The 16108-nt window shown below is 35.4% G+C and overlaps 1 protein-coding gene across 1 annotated transcript in view; it reads right to left on the reverse strand.

Annotated features, from left to right (window-relative positions):
- CSMD1 (CUB and Sushi multiple domains 1) overlaps nt 1-16108 on the reverse strand; it is a 1244186-nt gene that overhangs the window by 470719 nt on the left and 757359 nt on the right. Inside the window, exon 7 of the mRNA XM_052809685.1 lies at nt 6992-7069. Coding sequence (XP_052665645.1) covers nt 6992-7069 — 78 coding nt within the window. The remainder of the gene's footprint in view (nt 1-6991; nt 7070-16108) is intronic.

The raw sequence follows: 16108 nt of genomic DNA on the forward strand, positions 1-16108 counted from the left end.
TAGGACAAAGTATATCAGGGTAATTATCCCTTCTGTTTTATTAAGGCTTTATAAAAGTGTTAGAGGTTAATGCTGCAGTTATTTTTTCCTACTGCCCAATTTCATCCTACAATACTCAGCAAAAGGGGAAATAGAGTCACTCATCTCTTATTAGACATACGGTAAATGGTGTAATGGAATACTATGTGTTATGTATTTAGCTACAATTGTGTGTATATATATATGTATCTATACATATACATATACAACAAGGATACTTTTAATATTAAAGATTCTAGGATCCATCCCTTAACCTACTGTATAAAAGTGCCAGTCTTTTATGTATTACTTCCCTCTTTTTTCTTTAAACTGAAGATTTAACCTACACTCAGTATTTCTGTAAAAAGGCTTTTTCAAATGAAATTGGATATTTACAGACATGCTAGGCCCACAAAATCTTAGTTATTTAAGCCTTGTGTTTCCTAACCTTGTAATTAATACATCAGTAACTTATAAGCAATCCTTTGTCTCATTTGCAGAGATGCACAATATAAATGCAAACTTAAAAAAATGCTTTGCTTTTCAAGCTGTGGGATTTGAAAGAATGAAAAAAAGCTTTCATGATTGAAAAGGCTGGAGAGTTTATGATACAGTGTAGGCATTTAGGAAGTTTCTAAGTGGCCGCTTACAAATGAGAATCCTTTCAGTGCCTGTAAATTAATGTAATACAACACAACACACAAGCACAGAGTAACTTCCACTGAGAACACTGAGATCTTCAGAGAGAATTACTATAGAAACTAATGGGAAAGAGGCACCTTCATACTGATCTTGGCACACAACAGTCTTCTCATTTGGCCTCCCCTGAGAAATCTCAATCTTAAATGTAGGTGTTTCGAATCCTTTTCTTGGATTCGAAGTTTTAGGCAAAGGTCTCTGTTTTCTTTATAAGGGAGGGGGTGTATCTGCCACTAAACACAGAAGATGCTCAATGAAGGTCAGAAAAGAGCTACAGATGAATCCTGTCACTTTTCACCCTTGTGCTGCAGTGCTTTATGAAGAGCCCGGGAAACAGAAGTTTTTAAAAGACAGTGGTGTTTGTAAAAGGAAATCCTAAGATCCACCATTAGAAATTTCTCTTTTTAAAGGACACAAAGCAGATAATACTATAAAATACAATGCTGGTGTGTTTCCCTCCCCCAAAAATTAGTAAACTATGTCTTTTGATATGCTGTCCTTCTTTTCTTGTTCCTTTGCTTTTTTTTTGGAAGCAACAGCAAACTGATCACCTGTGTGTCAGAACAGGGCAAACAATCCCCCAAAGAAAGCCTGAAAGCTGCCAACATTTCCCTATTTGCTTTACTTGTTTTAGCTGATGGCAAGACCAATCAAGGAGACAGATTTATGTTACATTTATTTCTCCAGTGCGTTTAAATTCATGCTTGCTTGAAGGGGCACAGGCCTGAAGAATTTCACCAGACAAAATCTACTTGCCAGCAGAATAATTTTTTTTTTTTTTAATTTCTAAGGTCACTCTATTTTATCTTAGTGTTCATACTTCATATCTTTTTTATTTTAAATATAGTTCTATGTAATATTTAAAACATTCACAGCAAAAACCAGACTGCATATTGAGAGCTCTTAAACACACATGATCAAAAGCATAGGATTTTTTGATATACAAAAGCCTATAATTACTTAGGTGGTTTATTTTACATCCTGTTTATTGGTGATCAATCCCATCACCAATGCAATGTTTCTTAAATTAATTAAGGATAAAGCATTAGATGCTATATTTGATTAGTTTAAACTTATGTAAGATTAGAGTGTAACTTTAGAGAGTGAGATAGCTTTGGTGTTGTTTTATTTGAGTTTTTTTGTTTTAAATTTGAGACTGAAAACTTTCAGAAGAATGAATATTTAACAGTATTTCTTAATTATGATTTGACGCCGACACAGCATGTGATAGCCTGTGAAAATTCAAATTCAGTAAGAAATGGGTTTTTACCTGTGAAGATTCAATACAATACAAGGACAAAAAAAAAAGTTTAGATTTTTTGGTGGAAATTTTTCCATTACATGTGCATTTTAAAAATAGTAGTATGAAAGTATTACATAGTTTTTCATTCTTCCTAAAATAATTTGGGAAAACTATCCTAAAAGTGAGCTAAGGAATAAAATAATTTCGGGGAAACAATGAAGAAGATAATTTAAATATTAAACATAATAATAAGAAATTGATATTTATATCATGACAAGCTATAAATTTCATTACAAAAAGGTAGTAATTAGCAATAGTTTTATCTTTCATAACTGTGACTTGAGATGACCTTCAGGGGTTGTAGTATCAGTTTGTTAAGCTGAGTGCACATTGGTTTGCAAATGATTTCTAAGTATTGATCTTTTCAAAATATAAAAGTTCTTAAATAAATTGTTCTTTACTAAGGACTAAGAACAAACCAGTCAGAAAATTGTGCTATTAAGTGCAATGATTTTGTCCAATATTGTCCTTCTTAGGGAAATACTCTTTCATTGACTGAAAAGCAAAACTTCTACTAGTCATCATTTTGCTTCTATCAAAGTAAATTTACCATAGCCAAATGTCAAGAAGATGAAATTGCCAATTTATTTAAAACACAAGGAATATATTGGTAAGCAACAAAATTCCATCCTAAAATTTTGCCATGAACATATTTTTAACTTTACATTGCAATGTACTAAGCCATTTTGTCAATAACAAAATAAATAATGACTGCCGTCATTCTTTCTTTCTTACCCAGAATTAGCAAAGTAATCCTGTTTTGGTATTAATCACTATAGTTTCAACAGCATGTGCCATTAATTCACCATAATGTGCTGCAACCAATCAATACTTAGTCTGTAAACTCATTTGTTCTTTGGCTCTACATGACAAAAATCATTGTCTTAAAATAGCTCTTTTTATCATCTTCAGGGTGAAGAACTGTTTATATAAACTCTGTAGCTAAGCTTTCAGAGGATGTATTAATCTTACTCATGCTAAAATCATGCTCTTCAAACCATTTAACATGTGTTTTTCTGGTATTCTGACATACATTTTCAAATAATACTACAGATGCCTGAAATTGCTTTAGTGATGTTTAAGAGGGTTTTAGTCAGTGAATACCTACAGATGTCTCACTTTGTAAAACATGGTAGTTCACACACTAAACACTTTGCAAGGTAAGGTTAAGTCACTCGATGTTCAGTAATTGCTATGAACTGTTAACATTGTGCAACATGAATGCCATACTTTTTGAAGACTCACTCAGACTTTGCCTGTTAATCTTTGTTGCTACTCGAGGCCGTGGACGTTCTCTGCAGTTTGTCATGTCATGTGGCTCGAGCCACTATCCACGCTGCATTTTGACAAGAGCAAACTCAGGAAATCAGCTCTCCCAGCCACTTCATTCTCGCTGCTGCCTTTCCCTCCCAGCATTACCGCACTGGCAGATTGGCATGCACCACATAAACCTTACAAGCATTTCCATTTTTCCCCTTATATGATGGCTCTCACCTCACTGAACTTCTTCAGCATTTACCGTCAGCTTGCTGCATTGCTGTGCTCCGTCCTCTTCCTGGTGACAGGCCTGGAAGCGGGAGGCTGCCCCGCGACTGCAGCTCTAGGGCTGCCAGGGCTGCCTGCTCTCCTAACCTTGCTCTGCCCTTGGGCTGCTGCGGGCCGCACAGGGGCCAAAGACTCACACAGGCGCCAAGTACCAAGTCCGCAGTTACGGCCCTGCCTTCCCAATGTTCTGTAAATTGGTGTCCTTAAGAGATCGAGACCTGTGCTCGCTCATTATCTTTTGCATGTGGAATTACCAGCAGTAACTGCCTCGTATGCGTCAGAGGCTAGACTTGAAAAGATAAACTACAAGGGTCTCCTACTTGCCTAGAAAATGAGCCTTTTATAAGGACTGTGGCTGCCTAATGATGGTCTGTCCTCATGGCCCACTTCATTAGGACTCTCCTTCTTTTGGATGTTCAGGATGCTCCCTGTACAACCTCGCTACTGTAGCGGTAGTGCCCAGAGGTTTAGAGGTAATAATCACCCTCTGACAGAGTTGCTGGGCAGGAATATCACCATGAAAACACATTCATACAAGAGCCAGCAATCAAAACACTATTTTTATCTAATCAGTTACAATGCAAACTATAGTCATAGTAGTTTTAGAAAAAGGCCACAACCATTAGGGATACAGAGTCTGCAGGCTTATTCCATGTTAGAATGAGAGAGAGTGATGACAGCAAGACGGATCAAGTAACTTCCTTTGGCAATATACCATATATATCAGAATGACTAAGTAAGGGAACAAAAGTGAGTAGACTGAGCCTGCAATTAAATGGATGGACACCAAACCAGATGTAATTGGATTTGCTTCCCCTAAGCACGTTCATAAACTAAACCTCTCTCCTTGCTCCTCTGAGAGATCAGCTTCAGACAACCAAGGGGAAATATGCTTAGCATTGGATTTGGTCAGTGTTTGTGAGAGCTCAAGCACTAATGAGGACCAACTGTGAAAAAGTAATCATCAGAACTGTCTGTCCATTTACTTTCTCTCAGTTTACTGTTCCAAAACTTTGCCAAGTGCAAAGTTTGCATGAACCAGGACCATATTTTAGTTCAATTATCTTTCCCCTCCTTTTCCCATTTCCTTGCATAAATTAATCATGATTCAACTGCATCTGGCCCACTGCTAAAGGGTAGTAGCTGGCAGGAGTATTCTGGCAACTAACTTGATATGTTTCCTTCAGGTGTACCAAAGAAGAAAAAAAAAAGCAAAAACCTGTTCTTTCCCTAGGGAGTGACACAATATATAATTATTTTTTTCCCACAGTAAATCTACCAAGGCACCTATGTCCCAAAGCCATGCTTTGCTACCTGACTCTTTATAAAGGATGGCAGAGCAGTTGAAAGAAAGCATCCAGGAATCCAGGCAGGTCCCGGAGGAGAGGAGTGAGATATGACTGCACAGGACTGAAATACTGTTCTGCATTCTACAAGGAGTTATCAGTACATTGGTAATGTTTTCTGCCTAAATCTTAAGAGAGTTGTGCCGCTATGAAATGCTTTCTGCAGCTGCTCTCAGGTTGTGCTTGGGAGGAAGAGCTGTAGGAAATCTGCAGATCTTGGGGTTTGCAGGGCATGCTCTCACGGCATTTGCCATGCCAGTATTTGCATTCCACCTACCCCCCATGAACCAGAATGCAAAAATAAGCTTTCTGTTTTATAGAGAGAGAATATTAAAAAGATCTAACATACAAAAATGGGGAGAGGTGTTAGTCTTTAATTGACTTTTTTAGAGATTTGCTAATTGGCATCAAATGGTAATATCCATTCTTATCAGTTCTCTGAAGTTGAATTCCCAATTACTTTTTCCATCTACATAATTACTAGCAAGAAAAATGTTTAAATACTAAAGGCTTAAGTCAGAAGAGCAGCAAAATAGATTTGAATCCACCTGTTTGTATTTTAATCTCATCATTTTTAAAAGCTTCATATATGTTGTAATGGTAATAATAATAATGCACTTCTTAGATTTATGTTGAAAAGTCAGACGTGATAATAAATCTTCACAAGTCAAAACGCAAAGAAAAAAAAGGACAAAAGACATTACATTTGAAATAAACAGCAGACTGCCTTATAATAATTTCTTTCATAGCCTGTCTTACTTCCACTCTGTAATTAAATGTGGTGTCTGACAGCATGTGCTCTGAGTGTAAGCAGAGATCACACAGCTCCCAGAAGTAACTTATAAATAATGAAATAATCACCCATTCAGACACAAACACCAAAGAGATAGATCAACTTTTTCTGCTACACCTTGCATAAAAAGTTCTTTTTGAGTGCCACACCATCAGTGCGCAATACTTAAAGCAGAAAATTGCCATGCCTCTTTTGTTCCAATGAGCATACCAAAACACTCCCTTTGCATTAAACAATGCGCTGCAGAAACACAGAGACCAAATCATATCCCCTAGACGTTAGCCTTCAAGTCAGTTATTCTCTTTGTACTTGCAGAATCGTGCACAATAAGGCAAACATAGCTTGGGTTTCACTCCATTGAGTTCAGTGTTATTACATGAAGAATTAATTTATTCAAATACATCTTCATGATTATACAAGCACTTTTAATGAGTTGGGGATAAACACTGGCTTACCCTCTGGCTTTTCTTGGGCTAAGGGACTCTCTGCTTTCCAAAATATAAAATTATGTTATTTTTCTTGTTTCAAGACTGGCCTGATTAATGGAGAAAAAGCTCTCAGGATACTACTTAGATTGCCAGTTGTTCAGGAAAAGTGATGCTTAAAAAACCCAACAGCCTCATAGTCCCATATATAGTATCTTGATTTTACCCTTATACTCTATATGGAGAAAAAAGTGTTGAGAGACTAAATAGATATCATTCCAGAGTGCACTAAGCATGCAATAAAGGGAAGGTGATGCTGTGATCTCCATCTTCTCGAGAAGCTGGGAATTACAGCAGTTCTTAACCCCTGCTGTGCTATATCACAGGACTGGAAAGGGGCAGTCACCAGGACATAATGTGGCAAGGAGGGGAAAGAATTAGAGCTGTGATATTAACTGAGGGGAAGAAAAAGGATCAGAAAGTATAAAGTTTGATCCAGAAAATGCTAAGATACCTTCACTGCACCCAGTACTGAATTGATAAAGTCTATATGGCACTGTTCTGCCTTGATTTGCTAACTTGCCTTGCATGTCTGAATTCTAGATATCTCCATATAAGAAACATCCTGACATATAAAATGTGTGTGTTTTTCTACATACCCATATTTTTCAGACATTACAACACCATATTCTGCTTTCTACAACCTCAGTATTACCAGCGGAGTTCTAATTCAGTGACAACTGAAAGCATAATAACCATTTTATCACCACAGCTTCCTAACACCTCTCTCTTTGATTTGTATATTTAATAGGACTCCAGAAGATATATGCAGTCACTAAAGATAACAGTATAAACAACTTACAGACGGAATTTTTGTGGTTACTGTCTTTGCTGGGCAACATCTTGACTCCTCTTGATTTCAGTTCAATTGCTTTTTTCACTGAGAAAACAAGCAAACAAAAAGAAGTTAATTCATTATTAAACCTTATAGAAAGGACATACAGCAGCCAAATCATACATTACGATAATACAAAGCTACACAGGAATCCTACAAGCAGATTGAAAGAACTGCAGTTTCTGTGATAATCCACATACATTTTTACAAAAATACAACCATTTATCATGTTTCGGAAGATGTCCTTTTTAAACAGATATTATCGGGATTTGCAATATTTTGAATTCAAATTTCCTTCTGGTCAAAGAAAAGAAAAACCCTTCCTAATTACATGTATGTTTTCCTATGTTTGCCACTGCAAATGGTAAAACCTGAAACATTTTTAAAACTTATTTCTTATATTAAATGTACAATACATTATCTACATATATCTGAGGACCACAAGCTTTAAATGTGATATTCACATCTGCTTTTATTTGATTCACTCTTCGGTAGTAGACATGTCTTTAGTTCAGTTTCCTAAGGAGATTAATGTTATAGGATCCCAGCATGTCACAGTCTTTGACTCACCTAACCCCTTTTGAATCTACAGGGCAATATCAACTGAATTAGAAACAGAAAGATAGTAAGAGCTCTCAAAGGGACAAAGTTTTGTGAGAGAGAACAGATGCATCAGAGGTTTAATATCTGTTTCCTCTGTTTAGCCAGCTGAATGGCTGACAAACTCTCAGCCTATCCCTACTAAGTAGTCAGGGCACCATAGGAGGGATCAGGAGCAAAGTAGGAACAGACATGAGAAGAAACTAGTGCAGTTATACGTTAAGGAACACATGGGGTAGAATTCTAATTGTAATGGTAGGAGAAAAGGGTGAAAATATAGGACACATTCACAGGAAATTAATTAGTTCTGTGGCTTGGGAACAACTTGATCAATTGAAAATAAAATCAGATGTAGAAAATAATTGTGAAACAAGCCTGGACAATTCAAAACTATTGTGCAAAAAACCAATAGCAATAGCAAAATAGCTAGTGACTAACTCTGTGTATCAGAATCCTAACAGGAACATCATGATGCATGTCAGTAACAAAAAAATTATAAGAAGCAGTAATCCTTTCCTGATTCATATTAAATACTTCTTTTTTCTAGATCTTGTGGTGGTTAACAATCTTAACATGCAGCCATTTATCCTAGATACAAACAGAAACAAAAAATCAACTTAAGCATTTTTAAAATGGCAGTAATTTTCACCTCATACTATATAAATACATAAATTAATACCACAGTTTATCAGTTACTTTTTGTCAATGTATGGGATAAAGTTTATGATTACTACACTATACACTGATCTGTATACAAATATTTCTAAGAAGTGAAGTGGTAGGAACAGCAAGTTAAGATACCTTTAAATATCACATTAAAAATTGTGATTTCATTGTATTTATTTCTATATTGGACTTTTGCTGCTTTTGCAACCTCAGAGTGAAGCAGGCTTTTCTTAAGTGCTGAAATTGGGCAAGTACTACAGAAAGCACTTTTTGTGCTATGTACATTGCAAGTGCAGACATTTATGTCTAAACCTGGAAAACAGGTGTTCAAATGATGAAAGATGATTGAAACACAATTGTAGCCACGTGGGATGAAAGGGATTTGATAGCAGTGTGGTGTTTTCTTTTCTTCTAAGACAAGAACACATTATACAGAGACATGATTGCAGACAATAAGGCTAAGAACCCCAAGGGCTTCTGGCAGGGTAAACCTCATGGATATGGTTTTCTTAGGTTTACTTTCTAGACTTAGGTACTAAAATTTCCATCAAGTACCATCTTACGTTTTGTTTTCTTACATTGCATAACCAGTCTGTTAAAATTATTCCATATTTAATGGGAAATTAACAGCACAACTCTTGTAATGAATATTTGGGATATTGTCTGGAGTTGTGGTCCCTCCACCAGCATAAATTTCACAATTTATTAATATGTGTCATGTAAAACATGTGAGCAATTCTTGGAGGATTCAAAACCCACATTGCTTACATTCACGGGTGAGTGCTAAAACCATTGAGTTATTATACAGCAGACAGAGAAAAGAACTATACTCTCCTGCTCCTCTTTGTCCTGTGACCCTACTTTAGGGTGAAAGTGGCAATCGTCACTCAAATTCCTTGTGGGAATTCCCTCTTGAAGGTATTTGTTAGACATACTTGAAGCACGCTTCTCAGGAATGGGTAAAAATTATACCCATCAGCTTTATTTGAAATATAGTGGACATAAATTGAAAGAGAGATTCTTACTTGATATATGAAAAACTTTTTCACTGTTAGGACAATCAAGCATTGAAACAGGTCTGCAGTTTCCACCCCTGGAGTTTTTTCACATGTCAAGAAAAAGGCATTCTGTATCTCTCTGAAAGAACATTAGATAGGGGATTCACAATACTTAAGATCAGTCATCTAAAATGTATGTTTTACGAAGAGAAATAGCTACCTCAAGGGGGCAATTCATCCCCTTCTAAGATAGGCACAATGAATCACCCTCTGGAGATGCCTTTTCCTCTCCATAAAATATAACAGAAACATACACCACTTATTCAAGCTAGATTCCTACATTTTAGGCAGTAACATTAGGTGACATGAGCTTTTATGTCTAGAGAACTTTAACAGCCAAATGTAGGTATCTGTGAGACACAGGGATCAATGAGCTTGAATGGGATAGTTTGAAATATAAATACCAAACTTCTGCCTCTATTACACATGTGCGTGTAAGTTTTTACATGTGGCCTGCATAGTATTTTCTTCTATTTTTAAAAAGAATTAAGCAAGTATAGTCTTTAAAATACAAACTATTCAACCTCTGAAAGAGAAATAGACACCACCGAACACTGTAGTTTGAGTGAACCAGTTCAATTCCTTCTGTAACATAAAAGAAATACTCTAAATTGCACTTTTTATAACCATTAAATCCCATTTGAATACCTTCTCTGAGCTACTTCTTTTCTACTTCCTGATTGCTCTTTCATTAAAAAGGTTTTCCTGATTTCAAAGATGATTTGCCATTTAATAGCACAAAAAGAGGAATGGGTTTATGTTAATAATGTCTGGTAGGAACAGCACTTTCCACCTGTTAAGTGATTACTTTTTAAAGTTTGCATACCTTTCAGCTGTCTTCACTTAAACATTCAGTTAAGCTAACTGAATTAACTCACTTCACCTTTTCTGTTAATCGTAACTTCAAGACTCTTTTGGAGATGAGATATTCATTCAGAGCAGAGGGCAGAGCTGAGCCCTGGAAGTCCAAGACAGTCTTATCAGCCTACTGGAAAGCACCAGTGGTATTCCTTAACTTTTTGCTGGAGCTAAATTAAAATCAGCCATGAAAAGAATATATGCCTGGCATTATTTGAATGGATTAAGAAAGTTAAAGTAAAATTTTCAAGTTGTAAACCTCCCTTCAAACCTACTCTGATTTTTATGAAGCTCTTAGTTTCTAATATATTTGAACCTCTGTGAAGAAAATACATTTTACCCTAAGCACAATTACCTTGCAGAAAAGATTATGACAATTTTGCAGAAATATAGTTTTAAGGAAGGATCAGAATCACAGAATCACAGAATGGTTGAGGTTGTGAGGGACCTCTTGTCCAAACTCCTTGCTGAAGCAGGGCCACCTATAGCCCAGGATGTTACCAACAGTTGAAATTTTACTCATTGGTTTATCCAGGAGGGTAACAAAATAAAAGTAGCAATGAGACATTAGAAGGACAGTCCCTGTGTCTTTTGAGGATATTAGAAAACTATTACCTTCAGTCAGAGAAATTTCTGTGTGTTTATCTCTCTATATATAATATAGACATACATTGCATTCAGATTTGTTGCTTGTGAAAAAGTACTTCCAAAAAATTAGTATGCAATGATTTAAAAATCTTGTTAGATTACTTTGAAATAATAATAATCTATATCTGTGTCTGAATAAAGCTGGTTTGATACATTCGAGACCTGCTGCCATTGAAAAGGTTGTCCTAGAAAGCTAATTCTCCTACACATCTTGCTCAAGGCATTTGAAGTATAAAATATAACCGGTAAGTTGTCTGTGTTTACTTAAATGAAGAGAAGAGATGAAAATAAACAGAAAATTAAATATTTAAAACATTTGTATAGGTTTGGTTAAGCAAGCCCTAATATTGTTGAGAAAGTTCAGATAATCAATGAGATTAAGCAAAATGTTCACAAATAACTAAACTCAGATAAATTTCAGTAAGAAGTTTTATATACAGACTGCAGTCTGAAGAACTTCAAAAAGACCTTTCATGACTCATTAACTAGGTAATGAAAAGACAAGGGCCAACACGTGAAGTTAACAAGAATAAGACTTCCAACTAATAAAAGGAAGTGTTTTTTCATACAAGTAGTAGACGTGAAATTCTTTGCCAAAAGTCACTGGCAAATGTGGATGCAAGAAGTCTGCAAATCTGCTTCAGGCCGTGGCTGGAGACAGGTATGGAGTTAGATAGATCCCTTTATGAATGTTCACGATTATTCTTACACCTCTCTAAGTCTATCTCTGTGGGTTGAAGAAAGAGGCCAAAATTCATTCAGCAGGTAAATCTCATCTCTTTGGTACAAAGGAATGACTCTTCCTCCCCACATTACTTTAGCAGACTATGACCTGCACTATGATACCTTTAGACATTGTTATAATCACAGTAAATATGCCTCTCTTGTACATGGAAGATGACCTTCTTTCTGAAGGTTTTTGTTCCTGTTCTTGTAGACAAGATAGCTGTTTGTGGCCTTGATGAGTACTATCTTTCTGGGCAGAAGATTCAGGACTTCCTGCAGAACATGACTATTACTCACCGTTTGAAATTGTTTCAGCTAGAGAACCCTTGGGGCTGAACTTTCATGCTGCCTTTACACTCCAAGACACACTATGTGCTCTCCGTGGTAGTACTAACCTCTCAGCACAGCTTCATGCTTCTGCAAGCTATCAGCCTGGATAGTCAGACAATCCCCAGTTCCATGTAGACTGGGTATTTCTGTTCCGATTTTTAGACCTTCCTTGAAACACCAGGGTTATACGACACTAGTTTTATGTTCAAATTAATTTCATATAAATATTAGATTTCATATTAGTTTTGTTAGATTACTTAATGAGAGCAGGAGTAGTGTAAGATTTGTTTACCATTCAGTAAGATTATAGTTTTGTTCTAAGATTTCTAACACATTTTGCGTTACTTGCACTTCACTGAAATTATTTGGTTATGGTTGTCAGATTCTGATTTCAGTTATACCTGTGTAGATCAGGTGGAACCGATCATTTCCACACAATATTTATATGACTAGTCCAAATTTATTATGAAAAATTATTGTTAAGTAAAATCATCTATGACTTAATGTTTGGGTTTTTTTTTTTGTAAACAAATTAGTATATAGCATATTGCAGGCATTATAATGTTTTCTTAGCTCAAAGCATACTCATTGAATATTTGATCTTTTAAAATCAATATATTGCAAACAGTTGCTTAATGAAATTATCTTTTTTCTTTTTTAATTAGCTATAAAATGGTAGATCAGACATACTGCAAAAAGAGGAAAAATTACGGGTTTTTTCTACATAATATTTCAGTGAGTCCTTTCTACAATGAGTTTTAAAGAACTCAATGAACTTTTATCATTAGGGAGAAGACTTAGAGGAGCGTTGCTCATGTTCAGAATGAACTGTGATGTGTTATGACTTCAAAAATCTATTAATCAGCGTATTTTCATTAAGGCTGAATCACACCCAAATACACATAGTCATCTTTTTCTTCTTCTTGGTCTCAGAGAACTGGAAATATAAAAATGTTTGTAAAACTCACATATTTCTAGTGTGATTTTTTTAGAAATAATACACCTTAAATGCACTTTAAAAATGCTAAAAGACTGTTGAATTTGTTATTTTTGAAAGTGAAAACAGTCATTGGTAGTATCAGCTTTATTTTCTGGAGCCATGAGGCACTTCAGTGTATTACGCTTTCTCTACATTCCTACCTCTCTAAATTCAAAATGAAAATTTGCTCCATTTTATTCTGCTTACATTAATTTCTAAGAGACAGTAACTCACGAAAGAATTGCTCTACTGCTGTTACTATTGTAAAAGCATATTATACACAGCAGCTCATTACAGCAGGGATGGTTTCCTACAATTCATACAAAAATGAATATTTTTAAATTATTTTTATTTTCCACAGTTTTGTTTCCCAGGATGGTTCTTTGAAAACTGCCCTTCCAACCTCAGATATACTCCAAATTGCTCAAGAAAATTAAATCTGAAGGTTTGCTTTTTCATGATAGTTTTAAACAATGTTTTTAAAAATTACACACGACTAAATAAAATCATGAAGCGGTTAGTCTTTCAAATATTCTCTGCACATGCATATTTTTCAAATATACATATTTCACAGCTGTGAATAACTGTACAAAGTACAAGTAATAGAGAATCAAGTTTTGTGTATATAACCAGTTCTGGAAGCACTACCCGAACAATTTACAACTATTAACCAAAACAGCTATATACAAATTTTTAACCCTGCCAGAATCAATATCTTTCCAAAAGTAAACTAGGTAATTTAAATCTTGATCTCTGATGACTCTTTCATTTCAATTCTTCACGAGTCCACTTAATTACATGGTTTAAGCATTACGCAACATTTTGGAGCAAAAATGGTTCATCTGGGTTTTTTGTTTGATTTGAAGAAGATAAGACAAGTCAGACTTTTTTTTTTTTTAACAAACTCTACATGCACCTTGAAAACAGTGACAACCTATCTGAAATCTACACAAAGCATTGTCAGCATTCTCAAGGAAATTCAATATATTTATAATTTTTCTCTGACACTGGAAGGTGATTTTGAATGAACCACTGATTATAAACAAGAGGAACTTGCAAGCTAACAAAAAATTTTTTAACATATGCAAGTTCTTCAAGTATAATTTCAAGGGAAGAAATCCAATTTTCTGTGAATTCTATGAATATATTATGAAGTACTTCTTACTGTGGGTTATTATGTTCTTGTATTCTATGGAGCAATTAATTCTTATTTGAAGTTATATTTGAAAATACACTGAGAGAGGCCCTACAGAGTGTTGGCAGCTCTGTGTCCTCTAAGATGTAAGAGACAGTTTCAGTTTTCTCAGAGAATGTTGCGTGCTGGGACTATAAGGGAAAACTTTCTAATATGTTTGTCTTTCCTTCCATCACCATACAAGCTTGTACTAACTCAAAGAAAATACTAAATAAAGATTAAACAAACACCTAAAACTAGGGAAAAAAAAAGTTTAAAGAAAATTATATTAAACAGTTACATGTACTTCCTATGCATCCATAAATTACCACTCAAATGTAAAACTAACTGGAAAAAAGAAGAACTTAAATTATCCAAAGAAATTTCTATAAAAAATGTAAAACTCACTTAGATTGTTGAATTCCTTGAAGAACTTATTTTCCTCCTCTGATAGTAATTAACTAGTAATTACCTAATAATTACACAGACAATATGAAGGTAGGAGGCAGTCACCTTTCAGACCCAGCTTCTCCCACTGTGAAGCTTTTTTTTTTTTTAATAGTTTTTGTTTCATTTTGTTTTGTTTTAAATTGGGTTCCTCCTACCTGATATGCAAGATTTTGTACAGAAGTTGTAATTTGTGGGTGAAGATGAATTTCAAATTATCTGTATTACAGTATAAAAAGTTTATATCTATTTCTCCTATATTTTCAGGGTGGCTATGAATTTCAAGTAAAAGGTGGGGTTTTTTAGTATTGCTTCACTAATCATGTATGAGCCGAAAGCTGTATAAATGCAAGGTAGTAGGTAGTCTTTGGCACCAAGAATGTGCAGTCTTATTCTCTAGCTGTGTAATTTTGCTTAGGGGAGACAGGATAGTAATTAGTAAGAAGAAAAATATGGAAAAGCAAACTGAAACTGAAGATGGTATGAAGCACAACTAATTGTCCATTTGTAGGGCATAACTGAGAAATATTTTAATCTAGAAAGGGTTTTGAGGAGTTATCATACACTTTAAACATTAAAAGGGAACTGCAAAGAGGAAGATACCTTCTGCAGTTCCACTAGGGCTAGCAGAAGAACTTACAGTCTTTATCTGTAGCAAGGGAAACTTTGGTTACACAAGAAAAAAGCTTTTTAACAGTAAAAGTGATGAAGCCCCGCAATGAATTACCCAGAGAAACTGTGGAATTTTAGCCATTAAAAGTTTTAAAGAACATGTTAAATTAAGGTCTGAAAACAGCAGTCAAATATATTTGGCTCCTCTTTGATACAGGGTTAGCTTATCGAGATCCTTTTTAACCCTATTTTCTATTATTTCATAATAGTAACCCATAACCAGAAGTCATTTGGCTGAGAAACAGTAAGTGGCTAAGACCTTGGTGGGTTTTTCTAGGACTTCTAGCATATGAAATTAATTGATTACACATACATTTAACTGCATGTGTGAAAACAGGTAAATGTTGTGCAGTACACAAGTCATATCAAAGCCAGATAAGATACTAGAAGCACAGCTCAGTTAACATGATCTAATTTACCCTCTTTCGGATCTAATAGAGTTATACCTTGAGAATACTCTTATGTGACTCCATACCAAGAACGCTAACACTTGCCGTTTATTCCTAGCACATTCTTTGCAACAGTCCTTGTGTATATCTTGGATGACATAACATCTTTTTTTCCCAATTACCCAAATACATGAATACCTTGCCAGTTTTTCTTCCTGCATAAAATAACCTGCAAGGCCTCGAATACTGGCTACCACTCAAAGCTAAAATATTCTGAGATCATTTGCTGGTACTTCCTCAAGCTGCTTCTGCTGCTGCTCTGCTGAGTTCAGCTCTTGGCTGCCTTTCACTGCAGATTTTTCCCAAGTACAGATATTTGAAGGTGGAGATGAACAGCATATTGCCCAGTACCTGGCGATCACAAGCAGGGCCTTTCCTGTCCAGCCTTAAGCCAGTGGCACTGTAAGGAATGTATTTGAACAGTTCTCTGTTTTTGCTACAGTACAGTTGCTAGTGTCTCAGTCTTTCTGGGTTCTC

Source organism: Harpia harpyja, chromosome 15 (genome assembly GCF_026419915.1).
Source record: "Harpia harpyja isolate bHarHar1 chromosome 15, bHarHar1 primary haplotype, whole genome shotgun sequence".
In the NCBI taxonomy this organism is placed as follows: Eukaryota; Metazoa; Chordata; class Aves; order Accipitriformes; family Accipitridae; genus Harpia; species Harpia harpyja.